A 22,143-nucleotide genomic window follows, 5' to 3' on the forward strand; every position below is an offset into this window, starting at 1 on the left:
ATGGCGACTTACTCAAGTCATAAAACTTAATACTTCGAAACACATGCTTTTCTTATAAATTTATATCGCTTTCAATTTCAACAATATTTTAACGGGAATTTTCTGATCTTTCAATTTTGCTCACTAATATAGAAAATTGATAGAAAATCAATAAATTAAACAATTATATATTATTTATAATGTATTGTTATGTATTATATATTATATTATTGTATATTACATCGTGTAATATATCATAAATGGATATATAATTTTTTATATAAATATATGAAATTATATATAATTAATATTAATAAATGTATTGTTACATGCTACATAACTGCATATTATTATATTACATCCCCATATTTTGTTGTAAAATGTTTATACAAACCTGTTTTTAATTTTGGTTGTTCAAATCGGACAAATACCCCACTGCGAGTGGGGGGTGCATTGTTAGGGCTGCCGTATGCAGTGCGCCATTCATGCGAGGCGGCCAGTGTATGAGCCCGCTCGGCTTTTATACATCGATACATTTTATTCGGAACATAGAAAACTCAGTTATCGACTACAGAATACGTCGCTGAAGTAACACTTAGGAAACTAACTTACCGACTATGCAATACGTTCGCAGGTATCGTAACGCAACATACTTGTTTACCTGCAAAATAATACAAGTGCTGTTAAATGTTATAATTTAAATGCAATTGAACTGCTGGTTGTTGTTTTATTTAAATTTATGTGTGAATGTATACGTATTGCTAATCATCGATGAGTACAACTTCTATAGAAATAGTCAAATGTAACAAGTTAATCTTATTAGAACATTACTGATCATCTATTAATGTAATAAATAATGAACTTATTTCATATAACATATATTTTCATTATATTTGATTATTTTTTAAGAAACTGTTTTACCGACGATTAATAACATTCGCGATAAATTCCTAAATGACAACCTGCGTGAAATGATTATAGATGAAGTGAAAATAAATTGAACAACTTCAATTGTTCTCACAATGTAAAGATTTCAGTTTTATTTACTTGTACGTTACACTTATTTCACATTTCTAAATGCACTTTTAAATAAAAAATCAAAGCTGCAGTAATAGCATAATAATAATAATAAATAGGAACCAAAAATTTAATAGTACAGTCGTTTTACCTGCAATCATAAGTGTTATGAAACTGATAAAAACAAAACAAAGAATTGTATTTCTTGTATTTTAATTTAAAAATACTTTGTCCCATATAATTATTTTGTACAGTGTATGGTAGAGAGATATGATATCAAAGAGACACTGGTAATTACTTACAGCACTGATTCCTCACCGATTTGGATGACCTTGAAATATGTTATGGGCGACTGGATTCTGAATAACTTCTTCCAATACATGTTACCACCACTCTGCCTTAATTTTCTAGATATTCACAAAAATATATCCGAGAATGGAGATCTTTCGTACTTATTTATAAACATTTATAAACATTTTGATAGTGAGTATTGGTACAAAAGTTATGAAGCATTAAAGTTTCGCATTGCACTAAAAATTTTCGCCTTTCGTAATCTCAAATTTCGTTTAATTAACAGAGATTGGTTTTAGTGGAGTTATTTTCTCTAGAGGAAGGGGACGGAACTTGTACCCACAACCTGAAAAAATTAGCCCCACTAATACCAATCTGTATTATCTAAATAAAGTTCAAGTACACATATTAAAAGGAACACAACCTCAGAAAATGAAAATGAAGACTTCTAGCGCAATGTCAAACTTTAAGGCTTCATAACTTTTGAACTAACATTTATTTCTAAACAATTTAAAGTCCTACGTATACAGAACAAGGACCTTAACAATATATGTCAGGATCAATCTCAAACGAGCGTTACTGTTTTCGTAAATAAGTACGGAAGCTCCTCATGCACAGATATATTTTACGAATATCTAGAAAACTAAGACCGAGCGGCGGTCACACATATAGGAAAAAGTTATTCAGAGTGATGACTTGGACAACATATTTCAAGCTCATCCAAATCGGTGAAGAATCAGTGTTGTAAATAATTACCGAGAGGTTAATTAGTGGTCCAGGTACAATAGTGGAAATCGATGAGCGCAAACTTGGCCGCAGGGAATTCAAAAAGGGACGATTACAGGGAGGGTCATGGATACTTAGTACGATACAGATATACACCAAAATAGTTTCAATATTGTCGAAGTAAAACAGTTACGCATAGATAACTCTGCATACAAAATGATCAGGGTGTCGCCTTTATATCCGCAATAAAGCGACCAGGAAAAGACCCAGGACTTCGAAGTCCGTCCTGAGCATCAAGCGTTCCTGAAGATGTTGACCATTGTATTTTTTAGAATATAAGTATTGAAGGCTGCTTTCTTTCTAGCAGTTCGACGGTGAACAGTCGGTGGAACAGGACATAGAAAGTCCTGGTGTATTTCTGTCAGCATTTTCTAAATATTTATAAATATATAAGTTACCTTTCCTTTTTCACTAAGCCCTTTGTATTATTATTTCACATAAATAACCTGCTTCCAATATATATCATTAACAAATATTATATACTAACGGTATTAAAAATTGATTCGTGGTATGAGTGGGGTTAGTTTTTTCACGGGGTGGTAATGCAAGGGCAATTGCAGAGCCCCTCTCCGCCCACACGTTTACTTTTCAATCGCCACAAATTATTCCAATATTTATATTTAACTTCTATTTATTAATAGGTTTGATAAAACATGCAGAAGGAAAATATTGGTTAGAAGTATGCCCCGATTATAAACGGGGCAAAAACATGCTGATATCGTTAATATAAAAACATGTAGCTCTTCGAACAGAATTACATATTGAATGTTTGAGAGAATATATAAATATTGGAAAATGCGGGTACATTCATAAAACTGTTAATCATTCAGAAAATTTTGTGGATTCGGAAAACTGCGCGCATACTTAGAATATCGAATCGTCCTGGCGAAGTTTGCAGACGTGATTAAGTAGAGGTGGGATAAGGAAGGATACATTGACCATTCATGTGAATATTAATGGCGTTATAAAATAAAATGAACTGGGGTAGATCCTTTTATGCTGTTATTAGAAGACATAAAATATGTATATACCTTAAATTAATAACGAAAAAATATTGAATACTATTCTGATTTTATTGTATGTTGTGTGGGCAATGTAGGTAAAGAGTGACACTACAATGATAAAACAATTTTCTGAAGAATTTTGCATTTTAGCTTTAAATCTTCTACAAATTCTTCTCGTACACATTTTCGCGATGCAAAAATTATAAGCAGTGACACTGAAATGGTAAAACACTTTTTTGCAAAATTGTGCATTTTAGCTCTTAGCATTGCCAAGCATCCTCCTCGCAAACACTGTTTTTATGCAAAATGAAACTACTTGCAAAATCCGGTCTCTCGCCATGCCCCATTTGTTAGATTATCGGAAGTTTCTCCAAACAATGTTAACGAGATAGACCTTTAGAGATTCGAAAGTTAGGACATCAAACTTTGCAAGCATTTTCATACTGTAGTGTCATACTCTACGTTGCCAATACAACGGAGAATGAGATTCCAGCATCCAAGAGTTACCGACAAAAGATATTGTAAAGGAATTTGACATCTTTGTATTATTAATTTTTCACATATACATATTTTGATATCTTCTAGTAATTCAATGAGTGGACCAATCCCAGTCCCTTTATTTCATATCCTCACAAATATTCATATAAGTGATCAGTAAGCGTAATCTTTTTTATTCCATTTCTAGTTAAGCCAGTTCCAAAAGCTTGTTATAATGGTTTAATAACCTAATTACATGCCCTTTTTCTAAATCCATAAAGTATTGAAAGTGGTTAATCATTTTATGAATATATCTATATTTTTCCAGATTTCTGTTTCTATATATATATATATATATCTCTTTTCTACTCATTATACTCATTCTCCGACTTTGTCAAGCTGTGGTCGAGTCAATTTTTGATAGAAGAACGCTACCCTGCTCGCGAGAATTTTAATTCTAGGCCCCGGAGTTTTAAAATTTAACCGAGCACTGCCGTATACAGTAGGACAGTGAAATTTGTTTTCAGGATAAGCTAATAGTTTATAAACATCCTTATTTATTTTTCAGTATTTTTGGAAATTCTGTATATAGTTCATACATCTTTTTGCTGTAAGTAGTTCTCAAATTATTTAATCTTATGGTAACTTACATGATCGTGCTGAAGAAAAAGTTATCCGAATCCTTGGAGCACTGATCCAGAATTTGTATTAAACAATTTTTTAATGTACAAGTGTATGTCCCATCAGTTAAATAATATTTAAATGAATTGTAATATTTTTAAATGGAAAGTATTTGCTCAATACGTTGAGCTGTCATATAGCTCCATACCATGTATAATTGCGGGTACTTTATTTTTAAATTCGGACTACCTTCATTAATCTTTTTATTAATTATTTTCCAAACAAAGTATTCAAATTTTAAAGATAGTTCTAAATTTGCCTAAATTTTGAAAGAAAAACACATTACTGTCTTTGTAAACTCATAATGTTACTTACTTTTTTCAAGAACATCGGTTTGTTCCATATATATTTCTAAGTATTTACTTATTACCTGTCAATTATTTTTGTTGCTTTTACTCTACCATAGACCTATATAATGATACGAGGCTTTCATATTTGTACCGTTGTAATAAAGTTTATACATAACAAATTTCGATATTTCTTGCTTGTTCCTTTGCGTTTGGTTTGAATCTTTTTACCATAGATAATATAATAAGATACTGAACTAAAATAGAAGTACTATAATATAAGTATTTAATATCATAAATTATTAAGAATAATTATTTATGTATCAACAATTTAAAAATGGCAAATTTGAAATTGTGTCATTTTTATCAATTAATTAATGAAATGACTAAAGTCGTCCAAGCTTATATTTTATCGTTTGTTTTATTTCAGAATACTATTCTACCAGAAGCTGTTCATTTCTGGGAACGAGCACTTATGGTCCGTGAAACGAAGAACACTATTAGATTGAGCAGGTAGTATATAACATTAACTTTTTGTAAAGTTTCATTCTCTACACGTATAATCACATTTATATTCTCGTCACATTCAAGCTATATGACAAAATAGGAATTATAATTGTTGTACCGTAACAGAATCTTAATCCGTTCGTTACCAGGCCCTCGGAGAAATATCGACCACCACAGAGCAAATATTTTCTTGTTTTAATATGACATCAATTGTCATTTATTTCGAACTGATCAATTCAATTGTTGCTCAAGAATGAGAAACCGTAATTATCCGCAGACCAAAATTATACTTATTAGGGTCTGCTGCAGGGAAAACGGCATGTGGGAAGGCATAGAAGAGTCACTGTGTGCTTCACATGACGCAACTGAATTAGTATACTCACCCTTCCATTTACGCAGTATTCATTTTACCAGTTTCTTGTTTACAGGGCATATTATAACACTATAATTATTAACACCGTTACTGTTTACACGCGATATCAATTTGTACGATTTCAATATAGTGACATCGAATAAAATATACTTTTGTTTTCTGATATGCCTTTATTATTTTTCTAAAACTTATACTAATGTTTCTATCTAAATATGTTTTGTTTTCTTTTACGCTAACAATCTTACATAATTTTCATTCGCATAAAACGAATCCATGTGCAATGGTTACTTCGCATAAATGATGGGACGGATGTATGAATGACTTTTCAAGCCCGCATTCCTTTCAGAAACCGTCTTCCTTACAGCACGATTTAGTGAAATCAGTTATCATAAACTGATGAAAAATACATATCATATCATTGTAACACTGGACTTAAATGACATAGTGGGTCCTCTGGCTAAACAACGCTCTTCTCAAGGCATTTTTTCTGCAATCTTCAAGCGAGGAACGGCAGATTAAAGGAGTAACATTTAAACCAAATTTACATAATTTTATTATTCATCCCATAAAATCCTGTCTTACATAAAGTATATAAAACGATAGAAAAAAATTCTCTATAGTTCCGTCTGACTTCGCCGTATTACATCTCAGTTCCGTCCTGTGTTATCGCTGCGCACCAATGATGACTATGCGTTGAAAACTAAGGCGGCCCAAGCATCGTGAGTGGAATAGTCTCCTTACCTCTATGCACTTTTAACCGTTTGCACTCGGAAGTCTTTGACCAGAAGTATTCAATAGTTTCTAATGAGTTACAGACGATATTTTTTTAGATGAACTGAACGATAGAACACACATAACTTAAAAAACAAAGTTATTGTTTCTATATTTCACGTATTTATTAATTATACAGAGTTTAATATTGTGTGTAAGGCTTTGTAATTTTGATATATTAAATCAAATGATCACTGAGAGTCACCTTTACAGTGCAAAGGGTTAAACCTTACGCCGCCGCTACGCTTGGAAGAGGCGAACAACGACGTCGCGTCGATGCCCACTTTTACAGTGAACATTTGATAATTGTAATATCTTCTAGACTTCTAACTCAGAAATCAAACATCTTTATTTTTTACTCCTGATAAATGAAACTTTCGCCATCATGTTTGTTATGTTTTTCTGAAAGAGACATTGAAATCGTCGAGCTCGAATATAGTCGGGTCATGTTACACTCTTCAACCGCGACCGGTCGTTGAGCGCTATGGTGTGTTAAAAAAGAACCTGGTGGGGATAAGATGAGAATGACGATGGTGCAATTATGAAAAGGTCCCCAGTGTTGCAATTATCAAATGTGCACTGTATAAATTTATTCTTTCTTCACAGCTTTGAGTGATTTTTACATTAAATATTTACCAACAACCCCAACCTTCCTATAATACTGATATTAACAACTCTCAGTAATATTGTTCTAAAAGTAAAGTACAAAACAATTCACAGCTGATGAAACAAATGTTATCTGACATATTTTTATAAGAAATATTTTTTATCAAGTTATCGCAATTGACATGAGAGCTGTTGATCGTTTTCCTCAGTATTTTTCCCCTTGGACAATGTATTTTAAACCCCCAGAGTAAGCAGATAGATACTTAACGTTATAATTTAACGTTATAATTAAAGCACTTTTTTTCAATTGCTTTTGTTATGATTTTAAGGTAATAGAACTATGACTATGAAAATGATATTTCTAATCAAAGATTTTAATAAAATGTTTACATAATATTTAATTATTCATGTCAACTAACTATACAGTAATTTTAAGATTTCTGTCTTTTATGTTTACTCTATTTTTAAATAACTCTATCTTCTAATACAAACTTAGTATTTATTATTCTGCACAACTAAGAAAAAATAGAATTTTGGAAATTGACGCGACAGTGTCGCAGGAAGTGTCGTGGTAAAAAAGTTCACTGTACGAATTAAATTGAGGGTTATGTTGTAGAATACACTGTTGGGTGAAACCAACTATGGAATAGAGAACAAAGTAAACTATTGTAAACTCAGGGGGAGTATCAGTGCTTGCCAAATCATGCGCGGCTTATATCTTTTCGGAACTCTGCGATTTTGGTGACAGGTGGACACGCAGTACTACACCGGAGATTCAAAGTGTCCTTTGGTACAGTCAAACCTATTCAGCCCATGTTACGAATTCAGATTGGTTGTTCGGTAGTCACAATGCCATCTTCCGCTCGGTGAAATACTTTCGGTTTTATTTTCTATACATGTGTTCTTAAGAACGTCATTCTGAACAAGTCTTTCCTATATGTACTTACAATAGCTGATCTCTTTTAGTTTTCCATTCTACATAAAAACATATATCGTATCATATGTTTTTCTTTACTTATTGAAGTTGTTCCGTATAATATGGAAAACTGAGTTTCATTCAGATAGTAGAGATTGGCATCAGTGGGACTTGTTTTTCCAGGAAGATGGTGAACGGGGAAGTGCGGAGCCAATAATCCTATCAGATTGGAAAAATGAGTCCCGCTAATACCAATCTCTATGATTAGTGTGAAACTTCTGTGTGTATATTGTAAGAAACAACATCAATACATGATGGTATGGATGAAAAATTTCAGCTTGATGTGAAATTTTAATGGCCAAATAATTAGGAAAATAGTTATTATAAGTAACTTTTCTATATATTTTTGTGAATATCACGAAAACTAAAAGAGACCAGGTATTACATGTATAGGAAAAATTGTTCGAAGTGCCGTCTTTGAAAATATTTTTCAAAGTCATCGAAAGTACTAACACATTTATTGATATTTTCATTTAATATCAACCGTCTTACGTATTGTTTTCAAACAATTCAGAGGCTTCGGTCATCGGCGGCCGTAATGGCCCATAACTTGTTAATCATGTCGCAACAACATATGTACTTACGTAAGTGATTGCAACATGGATATCAAGAATCGCAAAAATGCCAACGTAAAATCAAAACACGAGAAATTCAATAGTGAAATTACACAACATAAAAACTTAAGGAATTATTGTTACATGAATAATGCAGGATAATTAGAGTTTCCAAAACGGAATTTTTGAATAAGGGAGCAAGTCTATTGAAGCGGGAGTGACTTTGTTAAAATAAACGGAACACAGTGTAACTTTTATATACAGACAGATGCACTAAAAAAGTAATTGATCTATGATTAAAAAATTAATATTACGCTAAATATTAATAATAATAATTGCAATTACCCCACCACCAAAACTAAAGGTAATAGATCGACAATGTATTATATCTGGATAATTATTTATTCTAATCAATATTACTTACATTTATTTCGACTATTCTTCTTATTGAATTCGTTATTGCAAGATATTTCTTGACGTTTGTAAAACGTACGCATTTATTATTAACGGAAAGTATATTTAGTAATTTTGTGGTCAAAATCTCTTTCACAATTATTCAATTATATTTCTGTATGTATCTAGCCGTCCAATAACTTAATGTAATTTGGTATAGGTGAAACTCGGTTATCTCACTCTTTAAGGCACTTTGGAATCGTTAGCTCGTGATTACAAGCGGTTTATATTATTATTATTATAATATGTAACATTTCTTAGCTATTGGAGTTGTAAGTAATAAAACATAATCTTCCTTTAGACTGTTCAGTTGAATGAAATCTATAAAATGGTTCATTCTTTTAATTCGTGATCTTATATTTCTATTATTTGAAAAACATAAAGATACTATATATTCGCCTCTCACGTTACGGCCGTCGACTCTTGGTTTCAAAGCATAGAGGGGCAAGGGGAGACGTCCACTCGCGGCGGTCGGTCCGATAGTAATGGTGGTACAGTTTCGGCATATCTCTGTTATTGGCCGTCTGATTTCTTCGTCCCGCAGTGACGAAGAAAGAGTGCTCTTGACTGTTTAGCCAGAGTCGCGGGCATAACAACCTCATGGAAGTTGTGTGTCGGGAGGGTGGGATGACGACTTGTTGTCATCTAAATTCTTACAAAAGCTTGTCCTGTAAGCCCGCTAGAGACAGAATGCGACTCAGCTTCCTCGTGGTCCCCGCTGGTAACGTCCTGGACGGTAATATTCCGTTTCGGCGGCTATTACCGGAGAGGGCGGCTAAATGAGTCGCGCTCGCAAGGGGTGGTCTACTCTTCTGATGATCCTACGGGCGAAGGAGAGGTTATTCCAAGCACAAGCATCGTATAGGCGTCGGCTGCACGGTGCTCCCTTGGCGAGGGGTTCCGCCAAGGAAGAAGGCTGAACAACATCTAGGCCTGTCGTTATGCTGATATGAGATACATTTCTCGAGGTGCGGCATGCCCGAAAGGGCGACGACAATTCCCTCTGTTTGCCAAAGTACCGCCTCTTGTCAGCGTGGTTCTGGCTCTGCGTTTTCCGTAAGATTATCTTACAGTCATCTTATCCTGAACTACTCGATCCACTCAGAGTTTTTAGCAGCCACTATTTTTTTTTTTTTTCATTAAAGGTTAGGCTTTGCCTTTTCTGGTGATACCAAACAGAACAATGAACTCCACTAAATTCGTTTTTGAAATTGAGGGTAAATATCGAAAATGTTAAATATCGTATAATTAAAAAAATATTTATGATATCGGTATGAAATATGATAATATTCAAACATATACATAGTGCCACTTGGAATTATTTAAATTATAAAAGCAGTAAGATTGTAAATGATTATTTTTGTTTTTAATTTTTTCGACGTTGCCTTTTTTAAAGCTGTGTAGTTTCGTTAATAATTAACAAATATGAAAAAAAATCATACCACATTATGTCCCAAATGTTCATTCAACTATGTGTATATTGTTTTGGTTTCGGGGATATTTATGAAAGTATCTACAGTAATCAATAATAATACCATTTAATAATAATGTATATCGTTAAGTGTGGCAATTGTTAAGATTTCGTGTACACGTACAGGCATGGAGTACCAACTATGGTTATTTAAATATAGATATATTTAAATATAAATATATTGCCTATCGCTTTTAGTTTTCACGTAACCCTTGGTTTTCTGAAAAATTCGACCGTTTTTACAAAATCTCAGTTCTTTCGAAAACTGGACCTGACCCAGCAATTTGGTTTTCGGATACGTATTTAGGGTAAGGAACTCTATAAGAATTACATAGTGGCTATTGCAAAAACTAACATAGGTCAAAATTTGTTCCACAGTGTATTTGGTAAAAAGTGTGTTTTATAAAAATAGTAAAATGAAGTAGAAGAATATAAGAAGTAAAATCTAATACATATCTTTGAAAAATTATCATATTCATTCTTCGTATTCTTGCATTCCAAATTATTCTTCGACAGCTTGACTGTAGGATTCAGAGAAGAAATGAAAAATATACTATTTGAGAATTAACAAAAAATTGTTAGAAAAGAAGGGAAACATATGTATCCCTTAAACGGGCCATTGAGAATATCAGGATTTGTCACACACTAAACTCACAGCCTTTGTGGAGCAACAGTAATGCAGTGTAAACAATTTTTAGGACAAGCTCGCTTTGGCTTTCTTCGAAAAAGTAGAGTTGCGATACTCGACTGACAAATCCTAAATGCCTGCCACTTAACACTGGAACTATCGAGAATTTATTAGGGTTGACATATAATACTTACAAAGATTGTAAAAATACATACGCGTTTGTTTGCAGGTGTGCTGTTATACGTATATACTCATTGGTCAACTTTCATCTTTTCTCATCTCATTTGCAGTACTAATTTGCTATACCTTTGTAACAAATAAAATCCATAAACAAAACTCTTAACAAGAGATCCCCCTTGCCCCTCTGTCGTCATGGGGCTCATTTCGCAAACAACCCGCAATAGTAGTTGATTTTTAGTCGAACGATCTGTGCAACACGATGTATCAGTCACTACGTTATTTTATACAACTGCGTTTTCTGACCTTTCCGAATAATATCCTGACAGAACCTGTAACACTTTGAACTTGTAACCTGAACATAAGCATGTGAAGTTTTGAGGAAAATTGCGAATATGTTTTTATACATTCCGAATAAATTTTCGTGATAGATACGTATTTTAAGTTTAATATTGGTTATTGCTGTTAATGTTATTATTTTATTATTTTGAAGAATTTTGCAACTAGGTAATTGTGTATTAACTGTTTTTGTTTTAGGAAATGTGAAAGTAGCCAAGTCTTCGTTAAAGACCATCATACACACTGTATAGATACCTGCCGTCCAATCACCATGTGCGGTGAAGTAGTCGTCCCCGAACATCATCTCGACGTAAGAAAAAATTCGTTATTTTATATAACAACAAGATATTCATTAGGGAGAATACTATTTTTCGAAGTTTACTATCAGTAGTGAGTATAATATAATTGGGGTAACTAAAAATTACAACTTGGATAAATATTTATCCAATACAAAATAGGTTTTGTATAAGGTATTACGTGTCACATGACTATTCATTCATACATCTATTCCAGTATCAATAATTAATAACAAAAATATATTTTACAATCAAATTATCACCATAAATGCCTTCCTAAATACTCGTTTAAAATCAATTATATTTGAATATCTGTTTAATTAATTTTTAAATGTAAATGGTATTTCAAAAACATATGACGCCACCGCCACACATCTTGATTCTACATTTTTCGATTGATGGAAAAGGATGTAACAAGATTCTCGCACAATTCATCCTGATCTTAAAAAGAAGGGTTAACAATTTTATATAAAAATGTGTTATATTCAGTTAAACTTATCTTAATTGTATAATGTTTATTGTATTATATATGCTTACAACAATATTACAAACTCAACATTTTGGTACATCTATCATGCGTTTCACACAAGAATGCTAATGAAAGAAATACGAGTCCGAGTGATCGGAATAGGAGCCCCGCCCATTACCACACGTCTGTGTTGTGCAATTTGCCGAAACGGTTGCCAGGGCAACATGTCTTCCTTTTTGCCATATACTTTATGAGGAGAAATAGTATTTTCTTCTGAATTGTCATCTAATAAGCCCTGGCAAGTGAAAAAATCCACTTTTCTGTACCTATCTTCATTCTAAAAATATTATGAAGCATTCCGCACGCCTTTACTATATCTATTATTAAGTTAATGTGTAAGTTTAGTAAAGTTTCACCTCCCTCGTAATGGATAAACAAAAATTGCTGTAATTCTAAGCATATGAATACATTTAAACTTCATTAGAATAAATATTAACTGCTGAGGGCAACTATCAATGAATAAAAATAGCATCCATAAAAAATTATAATTTTTTATTTAAAAATATAACTTTTCAATACTTCTTACAAATATTAAAGCATTTTCAATTTCAAATATTATATACCTAAGAAGTTATCATTTTTTAAAAAATGTCTGTGAACGTTTACAATCAAACACAAATGTTACCTTAGCCATTTTGAATGATACATACGTAACCAGATTAAATATAGCATTACATTTAGATATGTTATAGTTTGACTGGATTTGTGTAGATAATTTAGTAACCATATTAAAATGAATTTATTTAGTTGCCACGGAATTTTGGTTCGAAAGAAATATTACCATATTGTTAGTATTACGCAGATTACACAGTTTAATGAACAACCATTTAAAACAGCATGACTGTGATACGAGATGAGATAAGTATTGTTGAATGCATACAAAAAGAAACATGCCAATTATAATATATGAAAAATCGTTTATCCAGAGAGATTATTGTTTTAATTAGTTCGAATAGTCAGTGTTCTATTTACTATATATGGAAAGCTTGAATCAGTAAATAGTGTATAAGATTATAGAATAAAATTAATTGCAAAGTTATTATAAAAAAACATGTACAAATAGTGATCGTAAATATTAATTAAAAGTTTACAAGTAAATACTTCAAACATTAATGGTTATAGTTCTGATTTATATTCAATATTGTTTAAAATTGTTTCACTGTTTCGTTAAAATTCTAGAGTTACATCGTCAAGTACAATAAAGATAATTGTAACATCAAACAATTTTTTAATATTTACAAGTTTATAAAAGAGGGATATGAGATTGTTAAAATTGTTCACATTTTCAGGAGTAGCAAATCGTTGTATATACTCTACTTTTATAAGACGGATCCCGTATTTATGAAGTAAGAATTTAATACACCGTGTGTTTATTAAATATTTAGGTCTGTCGAACATGTAACGCAACTGGTCATAATTGCGGAATAGCAGAAGGAAGCAAAGCTGGTAGAGGAATCGATGGTGCTGATTTTGTCTTCTATGTTTCCGCAATGCAAACCGAGAGATGCCATAAAGGATTAACCGTAGCCTATGCTGCGCACTGCCAACAAGAAGCAGCATTAGATCGGTAACTCTACTTACTTCATCTATTCTGTGAACTTTTAATAACCTACTTGTTTTACCCAATTCATGAAAAAAAATGAATATAAATATATAACAATAACTTGAAGAAATCGGATGGATAACTATTATAACTAGGATTTAAACGGTTATTTATTCATTTCTTGTGGGACTTTTCACTTTTCTTCCTACAACTACAATAATATAATACAACTAAAATAAATTTGAAAAAGTGTGATATTTTGTATATATCTATATGGATTTTTAATTAAATTCTGCCGGAACACTGTGAATTTACTATGACTGAGATTTCTCAGCAAATTAATTGAGATCCGTGGTGAAACTTAATACCTAAATTAATTTAATAAAAAACAATTAAGCGCGGCTCAAGATGAACAACTATTTTATTAGTATTTAATTTACCCCTTAGTCTATAATATCGTGTCAGACTTGTGACGAAAATTTTAAACTGAACTTGATAAATCTGAATGTTATTTATTTTTTTTAAATATAAATTAAATATTACCTTTTTGTTATCAATCGTTAACCTTTTGACTAAACGTAGACTTTATTATATAGAGAATTATTAAGAGGATTATTAAGAATATACGTATATTCTTAACGATAAAGTAGCTGTATGGATCATCGTTAAGAAATAAATTATAGGGCAAGGTATTAATACTTCGCCTCCAAAGTAAGCTTGAATACTTACGCATTATACGGACTACTTTTGTTTCCTAATTTATGGTCGCGTTGGTCAGTCATTTGGGTTAGGTCTGGGCTAGTATTTATTTCATATTATAACAATTATTAATGTTTTATTATTATCATCATTATTACCACTATTATTAAAATTTTATTTCTTGAAAACAATGGTAGTCTGTATAACACGTAAGTACCTAAACTTATACTTACAATGAATATTTCTTCCTTTCTCTTGCACACTATTGATAGCAAAATTAGTTAGACGAGCTGATTGTAAGGAACTCCATATAACGAGAAATTAACGGATCACCAAAATAATAAAAAGACGTTTTTTGTTCGACTGTTGAAGTGTTTCAATTTGAAGAATTTTCGAAACGAAAAAATATGTTTACGCTTCCATCTGTTATATAATATACGTATAAACATTTCTCAGTAAAATTTCTCACTTTACCTTTAAAATGGGTCCACCTAGAATATTATACGATTATTTTCGCGAAATTACAACAGCTTGAATTTGAACAACTTTTCACCGAAGATTTACTGATTCCTTAATTTTGCACGCGAATGTATTATCAAAGTCGCAGTAGGATACTCATAAAAAATGAAACTTACGATCTCTGAGTATGAAATATTGAGCTATATCCGATGCATTGCTTTATAAAAAGTAACAGAGTATTTATTATTTGTTAAATATATCATAAAATATCAATCATTTACTCGATTGTTATAAATATATATTCTTCTTTGTCATGAGAATTTTCATCTTGAATTAGTTTCTACATAAACTGAATAAGGATCGAATACTTTTAGGCCGATAGCTGGTCACGCAAATCTGTGTCCAGGAAGTATCAGCACGAAGCCACAAGAACTGGAAAGGTTATTAAGCACCGTAAAACACGAAATACTGCACGCCTTAGGATTCTCTGTAAGCCTATATGCCTTTTACCGGGATGAGAAGGGTGAACCCAGAACTGCTAGACGGGCAGATACTGGTAAACCATCATTAAATGAAACGTAAGTAGACCTTTTATGCCAGTAATTATAATTTCCTAACTGGCATTACTTATAATGTATAAGTAAATATATTTTTTAAATTTCCTTAATCATTGTCGTTGCCTTTTGATAAAAAGAAATCGCTTTATTTAATACTTACAATAAACAAGACTTTCAAAATTCACTTTTCCTTACCCATTATAAAATGAAAAATGAGATCTCAATGAAAAGGATTTGTAAATATTTATCGTAACAATTGTGTGACTTTCTTTGCATTAAAAAGTTAAAATGATAAAATAAAATTAGTACAATAATTTAAATAATTAAGGTGACGATAGCGACAGTTATACCTTGATTCTATTTATTAATAAAACTTTGAAATTTTGTTTACTTTAAGCCTTCCTGTATGATCAATGTAAAATGCACCACATCGTGTGATCAGATATTTATACTGTAAGAGATATTTAAAATAAAAATAACTTTGGAAATGACAATCAGAAGGTACATATCTCTTTGTACTTTTTTCTAAAGAATCGAAAATAAACTGTAGAATACTGATGAAAAATTGCATACATTTGCATGTTTAACTACACTTACATAGTAAACCATATCAAACCACATAAGAACATACCGTGTCTAATGCTATTTAATTTTTCCTTACAAAATTTTAATTTTCAAACTTCATGTATACAAGATAAATTTTATTGCGAAGAATTAAAAGTTCTAGTTTGTTTTATAATTAGAATTCCTCTGTGCAGCTAATAAATAGCCAATAATAAACAGTAAACCTTCAAAAACAACCCCTGATTCTCAATATCTTTTAATTTTTTCAAATTCTGTTTTCTCCATTATAAATGGTACCATAGTTTGTGAACAGTTAAAATTTGTCTATATTTTTTTAACTATATTTAGTCTCCGAAAGTCGAAGAAAATGATAATTATGTAATAAAAAAAGAGGTAAACGTTAGAAACAGTATCAGAGTCAGTACTTACTTTGTACCGATATCATGCTTGAAGAGATGAAGTACATGTTGAAATATTGTTAACGATATCAAGCATCTTTGTCATAATGTGTATATGTCATATATGTAATTATTTAGAATGTTTTTGAGTATAGAAAATTAATCAATTAATACATTTCGCAATGTGGAATCAGAATATTAAACTGATTTTTGGAAATTAGCAGCTGAGGATAACTAATTTTTTCTTAAGGTGAACAATCGGGTTAATGCATTTGTTTATTTTTTGTAATCATTGTTTCTCAACACATTGCGTACTGGTTAATTTTTAAAAAACTGGAATGCGTGGCCTATGATTTTTAACGAGGTCAACTTATATTACCATATGTAAAATATTCAAATATCTTATTGTTATTTGATAAATTTTTAAATAATTTAAAAATAATCAGTTCTAATAAAATTATCTTTATCTCAGAAACTATTCAGTTTTGAACCCATGTTCACTAGAGTTTTTTTCACTCAGTTGTGAGTTGTATCATTTGTGCTCAATAATTGTTTTACACCTTGTATATATAGTACATATAGTATTGTATGAAGCTCGACGAACCGTAATTTTGTTATTAAAAGCGTAGGGATAAAGAAATTTTTCAAACTCGATTTTCTTGAAAGCTAACAATAAGCTGAGAATGAAAATATTTTATCGTGAATTTTTTTCATATTCTCTTGTTTGAACGAATCCGTGCAATTTGATTTTGATGAAAATTGCATGAGTGTTTCGCGGTACAACTTCCGGAACGGCATCTCAATGCCCTCAATTCTTCAGTAGTCATTGAGATGAACTCATCATTGAGATTTTCAATTTTCTCACTCACAACTTAGTTCTGGTAGCACTCTTAGTCTTCAGCAGACATTCTCAGTCGTCAATCGACAGTCGCAACTCATACTACACAATCAACTACTTCACACACTAATAAATACAATCTCAAGTTCTACAAATCGTCACTGTAAAAGGTCGTAGGGACGCGTGAGAACATCTTCGGTGACGATAATAATCGAATCGGTGATTTATGTCCTCCGTTGATTTGGCCTATTATTATCGTGATCGCACCGAGGACTCACTGTTCGGTTCACATAGAAACAAATACAATGAGAGATAATCACTACGGAATTATTTAACATTCATTTGAATTAGCGTGAAAATTGATTAACATTTAGCAAGAGAAATTATATAAACAAGAAAAATGTTCAAAATGGTATTTACTTAAATGATTCTTTTATGTTTGTTTTAATTTCTTTGAAATGATCAATAAAAAAATTTGTATGAAATATTTTTTTGAAAAGTATGTTCCATGAAATTTTCATTAAAATCAATGTGTATTTTTATTAGGAAGTAGTTTATATCCAATTTTGGTAGTTTATAAACTGATTTCAACTTTCTACTTAGTTTGTTTGTTTATTATCGTTTTGATTGTTTATTATAAATGTGATTATTTATAAAAATGAGTTGGGTTTATTCAGCAATTTAATAAACGACAGTAACGTAAATACTTTGACCGTCGTCGTTTTACTGGCAGATAGATGTCTTCTCAGATATGTTCTCCCAAACTTCACTTGAGTATTGGCACATCTGCCTTTAAAATTGGAAGACTCCTCATGTCTTTGGTTTTATTTGGTTCGGCGGACCGTAACGAATTCTATTTCGGCGTTGGCAGGTGAATGTGTTTCTCCCTTTTCACAATTCCTCTTCCTCGCATCCTTCGTTGCATTTTAACTAGTAGTGTGGCAAAAATCTGGTCTGCTTCTTTATATCTTCTTCTTTCTAATCTCCGGAACATGTGACTGTGTATTTGTGTCTTTTTAATTTCTGTTATATAAAATGAAGTCGATTTTCTTGCTTAAGGACTATCGAACGAAGCATAATAAAATATTCTATCGATTTTAGTTTTTTATCTATATGATAAATGTATCTTTATTAACGCTACTAATAGAACAAAAATGATGTAAAGAAAACAGTATAAAATGCAAAGTATTTTTCTCTTTTGAATTTTTGCAGAAATCAACGATGACTGACGATATTCCATGGCGTTCTTTGTTCTACGCTTTATTTCTTTTTATCGTTCTTTATTCCACATCCTCGTTTATTCAGCAGTTCAACATTATCTGGTTCGTTATCCTTCACTAGGCCATTCCTGCATGCTCCTTTCCGATTTTCTGAAAAGATGATGTTAGAAGACTCATACAATCGGTTGCCATCGACATAATACGGGATTTTACTTTATCTCTCATTTGAATAACCTTGCGTTGATTGTGTACGTTTTTGCTTCGAATAGAAACATACGTAGAACGCTCTTATAATCGTAACAGGAGACCTAACTAAGACGCTGCAAAATAACCTTATTCTAAATGATCGCTGAACTACCATACATATTTCAACCTGTTGTTCATTCAATCTGCGAATCGACAAAGTCTAACACAATACCATTGTATGCTGAATGCTATTGTTGTTGCGTTCTTTTCGTTATTGTCAGAGATCTGAGTTCAGTTCTTTGATAACGTGATAATTAATTAAGCGTTTTAATTAATGCTTAAATAATGATTTAAATTAACTGATTTTAAAATGTTGAGTAACTATCTGTTTAAACATTTATTCAGATTTTTTAAATTCTATGTCTTTTATAAAAGCTACTCTTGCATTAATAAAGGAACAAATGTAATTGACTGAAATTGTATTGATAACATCTCATATTCAATATTGACAGGTTGCAAACACATCAATGGAGCACAAGCACTATTAAAACGGTGGTTAGACCGTACTGGCATGTGCATGGTGGATATGTGGAAAGGTCTATTCAAATGATAGTTACACCCAAAGTTCGAGCTGAGGTGCAAGCTCACTTTAATTGTCCAGAACTAGAAGGTGCAGAATTAGAAGATCAAGGCGAAGATGGCACAGCGTTAACACATTGGGAAAAACGAGTATTTGAAGTAAGTTTATAATTTCTGAAAGAAAACATTTACAATGGAAGGAAAAAATTATCAATTTGTTTAATTCTGCCGTCATGTGCGATTTGTGCCTGAAGACGTCATTCAATTAAACTATTAAAGTATATTTTGTTTTAATTTACAAGGGAATTCCGGTAAACTAAAAATTCGGAATTTTCTTTAAACTTTGCAAGCATGTAAAAAATCTCAGAGAAAGATCAGGGTGAAGAAACTCCCTGAATAGCAATAGATATTACTATACATATTTTTCCGTTTATTTTTAAAGTTATAGCAGATACGAAGGAAATGGTTAGAATGGAAATTAAATGGAGCTTCATGTTTTATTAAATGGATCTTCATTATGAATTTCATTTTAAAGAACTTATTCTGGAATAGAGTTCATTTCACACGTAAAGTTTCAAGAAATACGATTACCTTTTTCAATTTAAAAACATGCAATCTTCATGGGAAAATTAACAACATAAAAATTGGTTTTTAAATTTGAAAAAACAATTTTGTTAATCAATCGGAAACGTAATATCTAAGTCAAACATTCAAAAATATTGTCTGTTTTTATAAAAATCGAGTGCAATTGCATAATTCAAGTCTATCTTTCATAAATAAATTTGAAGTCTAATGTTGATTTAAACTTTTCTGTTTTTATGTTTATTAATATTGTATGCCTTTTTCCTTAAAAATGTTCAACATACTATGTATGTATGATTTCCACGCGTACAGGAAAACTATATTATAAAATATTATAAAACAAATTCAGAAGAATTTTGGAAAAAGACACTTTAGAATGAACAGTTATTTACTACATACTACCTAGTAGTCAGTTTTTGGTTGTTACTATTTTCGGAACGATACGCCAACTCGTCAAATAATAAGCAATTACTTTATTTATGTTTATATGAAAATTATTCTCATGTTTTCGTACATCGTGTGTAATAATTAAAAATATCTGTATTTAATATAAATATTTATACATTTATCTATTTAAGTAACTTATTCATTATAGTGGTAAATCTCTAATAATTATTACTATTTTTCACATAGAACGAAGCAATGACAGGAACACATACACAAAATCCGGTGTATTCAAGAATAACACTCGCCCTCATGGAAGATACTGGATGGTACAGTGCAAACTATTCCATGGCTCAAGAATTGGGATGGGGTAAAAACCTTGGTTGTAATTTTGCAATGAAATCCTGCAAAGAATGGATATCCTCTAAATCTTCTCGTTTATCGTAAGTACTGCTACCCTGACGTTGTGTTATTTATTAACTGAAATCTAGATTACAAATGAGTAGATGTTTCAAATTTACTTTGTGTATATGATCTGAAGAAAAATTTATTATATGTTTTCGAAATTCCACCTTTAACAGACTGTTGACGATGAAACTTAGACATTGAAGTGGAATCTATATAGCTGTCCTTAACATGTTGACTGCCACAGTAATTGACCGATGACTAGAGCTTCGAAATTGCTTGAGAATAATTATAGTAAAAAAATTGATGTCGTATATTTAGTAACTTAAGTAGTTAGATAATAGTGTAATATAAGTACTGTTTTACCAAATCATTAATCATTATTTTTAATACCATTTACCTTTGGTATGAAAGAATAAGTATTACTATACAAAAGGCTAGAAATTCTCGTGGCAGTCAAGGTGTTTTTAGGAATTTTATTATCTTAAAGGTAAAATTTATAAACACCTCCCTCATACCACTTAACTGCCTCATAATTAGATTGGTTAATACTAAAGCAACCATAAAACAGATAAGGAATAATCAGTTTTCCATGAATTACATGTTCAAATTTGATTCTGTCATTTATAATTCTTATGCGGTAACGATTTGATGAAAATGATACAAATTGTTAGCATTTCATACTAAATATGTCTGTAAGTATTTTAAAGAATCTTTCTTAATTTTCAGGGGGAAATCTATTCATCCGTTTTGTAATAAAGTGAAGCAAGATCCATTGCAAACAGAGTGTACTGATGATCGTAGTTCAGTTGCACTCTGCAATTTAATTAAGCATCTACAACCATTGCCTAAGAAATATCAGGTACGAATTTTTATTTAGCTCTTTAGCATGCAAATATGGCGTATATAAATTTAAACATAAATCTAACTTAAAGTAGCATTCATTTGTTAGTCTATGTGACCAATGCTGAGAAATCATATACGAGGTATTGACTACATTTACATAGTAGATATTTGAAGAAGAGACTTTACATGATAAATTAAGATAAAGATTACGAGTAACGAGTAGTAGTTTTTGATTCTTTTCAAATTATTAACGATTAAAATTTGTAAATAGCATTGCGTTACTGTTTTTTGCTAACTACATTATTCCCCACGTTCGTGCTGAATTGCATTATGTGCGTTACTATTACTGAATCGTCATAATTTAAAAAAATGTTTAACACATTCACGCCGGCGCGTACCACTGATGGATCACCCCTGGACGTCCCATCGGGCGACGCGTGCCATTGGTGGCTCACACTTGGAGGTCACATCGGATGCTCTTAATGGCGAGATGGCCCGATGGCGAGAAACACATTGCAGCGCCGGCGTGAACGCGTTAATATTTAATAACTTGGAAACTAAACATAAATGACAATTACGTTACTTTTAACTATTGCTTTATTTTGGCTTATGGAATTATCCCTTAAAATATCTACTATACAGAATTGAACATTCAGCAGCTAAGATTTTGAAAATAATTAT

General features: G+C 31.5%; 1 protein-coding gene across 3 annotated transcripts in view; it reads left to right on the forward strand.

Annotated features, from left to right (window-relative positions):
• Window positions 1-22,143, forward strand: part of Invadolysin (leishmanolysin-like peptidase, invadolysin) — a 379,264-nt gene that overhangs the window by 348,225 nt on the left and 8,896 nt on the right. For all 3 annotated transcript variants that reach the window (XM_076364967.1, XM_076364966.1, XM_076364965.1), the window contains 7 exons: window positions 4,953-5,035; window positions 11,576-11,687; window positions 13,588-13,769; window positions 15,278-15,481; window positions 19,179-19,404; window positions 20,461-20,654; window positions 21,346-21,478. In XM_076364967.1, coding sequence (XP_076221082.1) covers window positions 4,998-5,035; window positions 11,576-11,687; window positions 13,588-13,769; window positions 15,278-15,481; window positions 19,179-19,404; window positions 20,461-20,654; window positions 21,346-21,478 — 1,089 coding nt within the window. In that variant the 5' untranslated portion in view covers window positions 4,953-4,997. The remainder of the gene's footprint in view (window positions 1-4,952; window positions 5,036-11,575; window positions 11,688-13,587; window positions 13,770-15,277; window positions 15,482-19,178; window positions 19,405-20,460; window positions 20,655-21,345; window positions 21,479-22,143) is intronic.

The sequence above is a fragment of the Nomia melanderi genome, chromosome 2 (assembly GCF_051020985.1).
Source record: "Nomia melanderi isolate GNS246 chromosome 2, iyNomMela1, whole genome shotgun sequence".
Lineage (NCBI taxonomy): Eukaryota > Metazoa > Arthropoda > Insecta > Hymenoptera > Halictidae > Nomia > Nomia melanderi.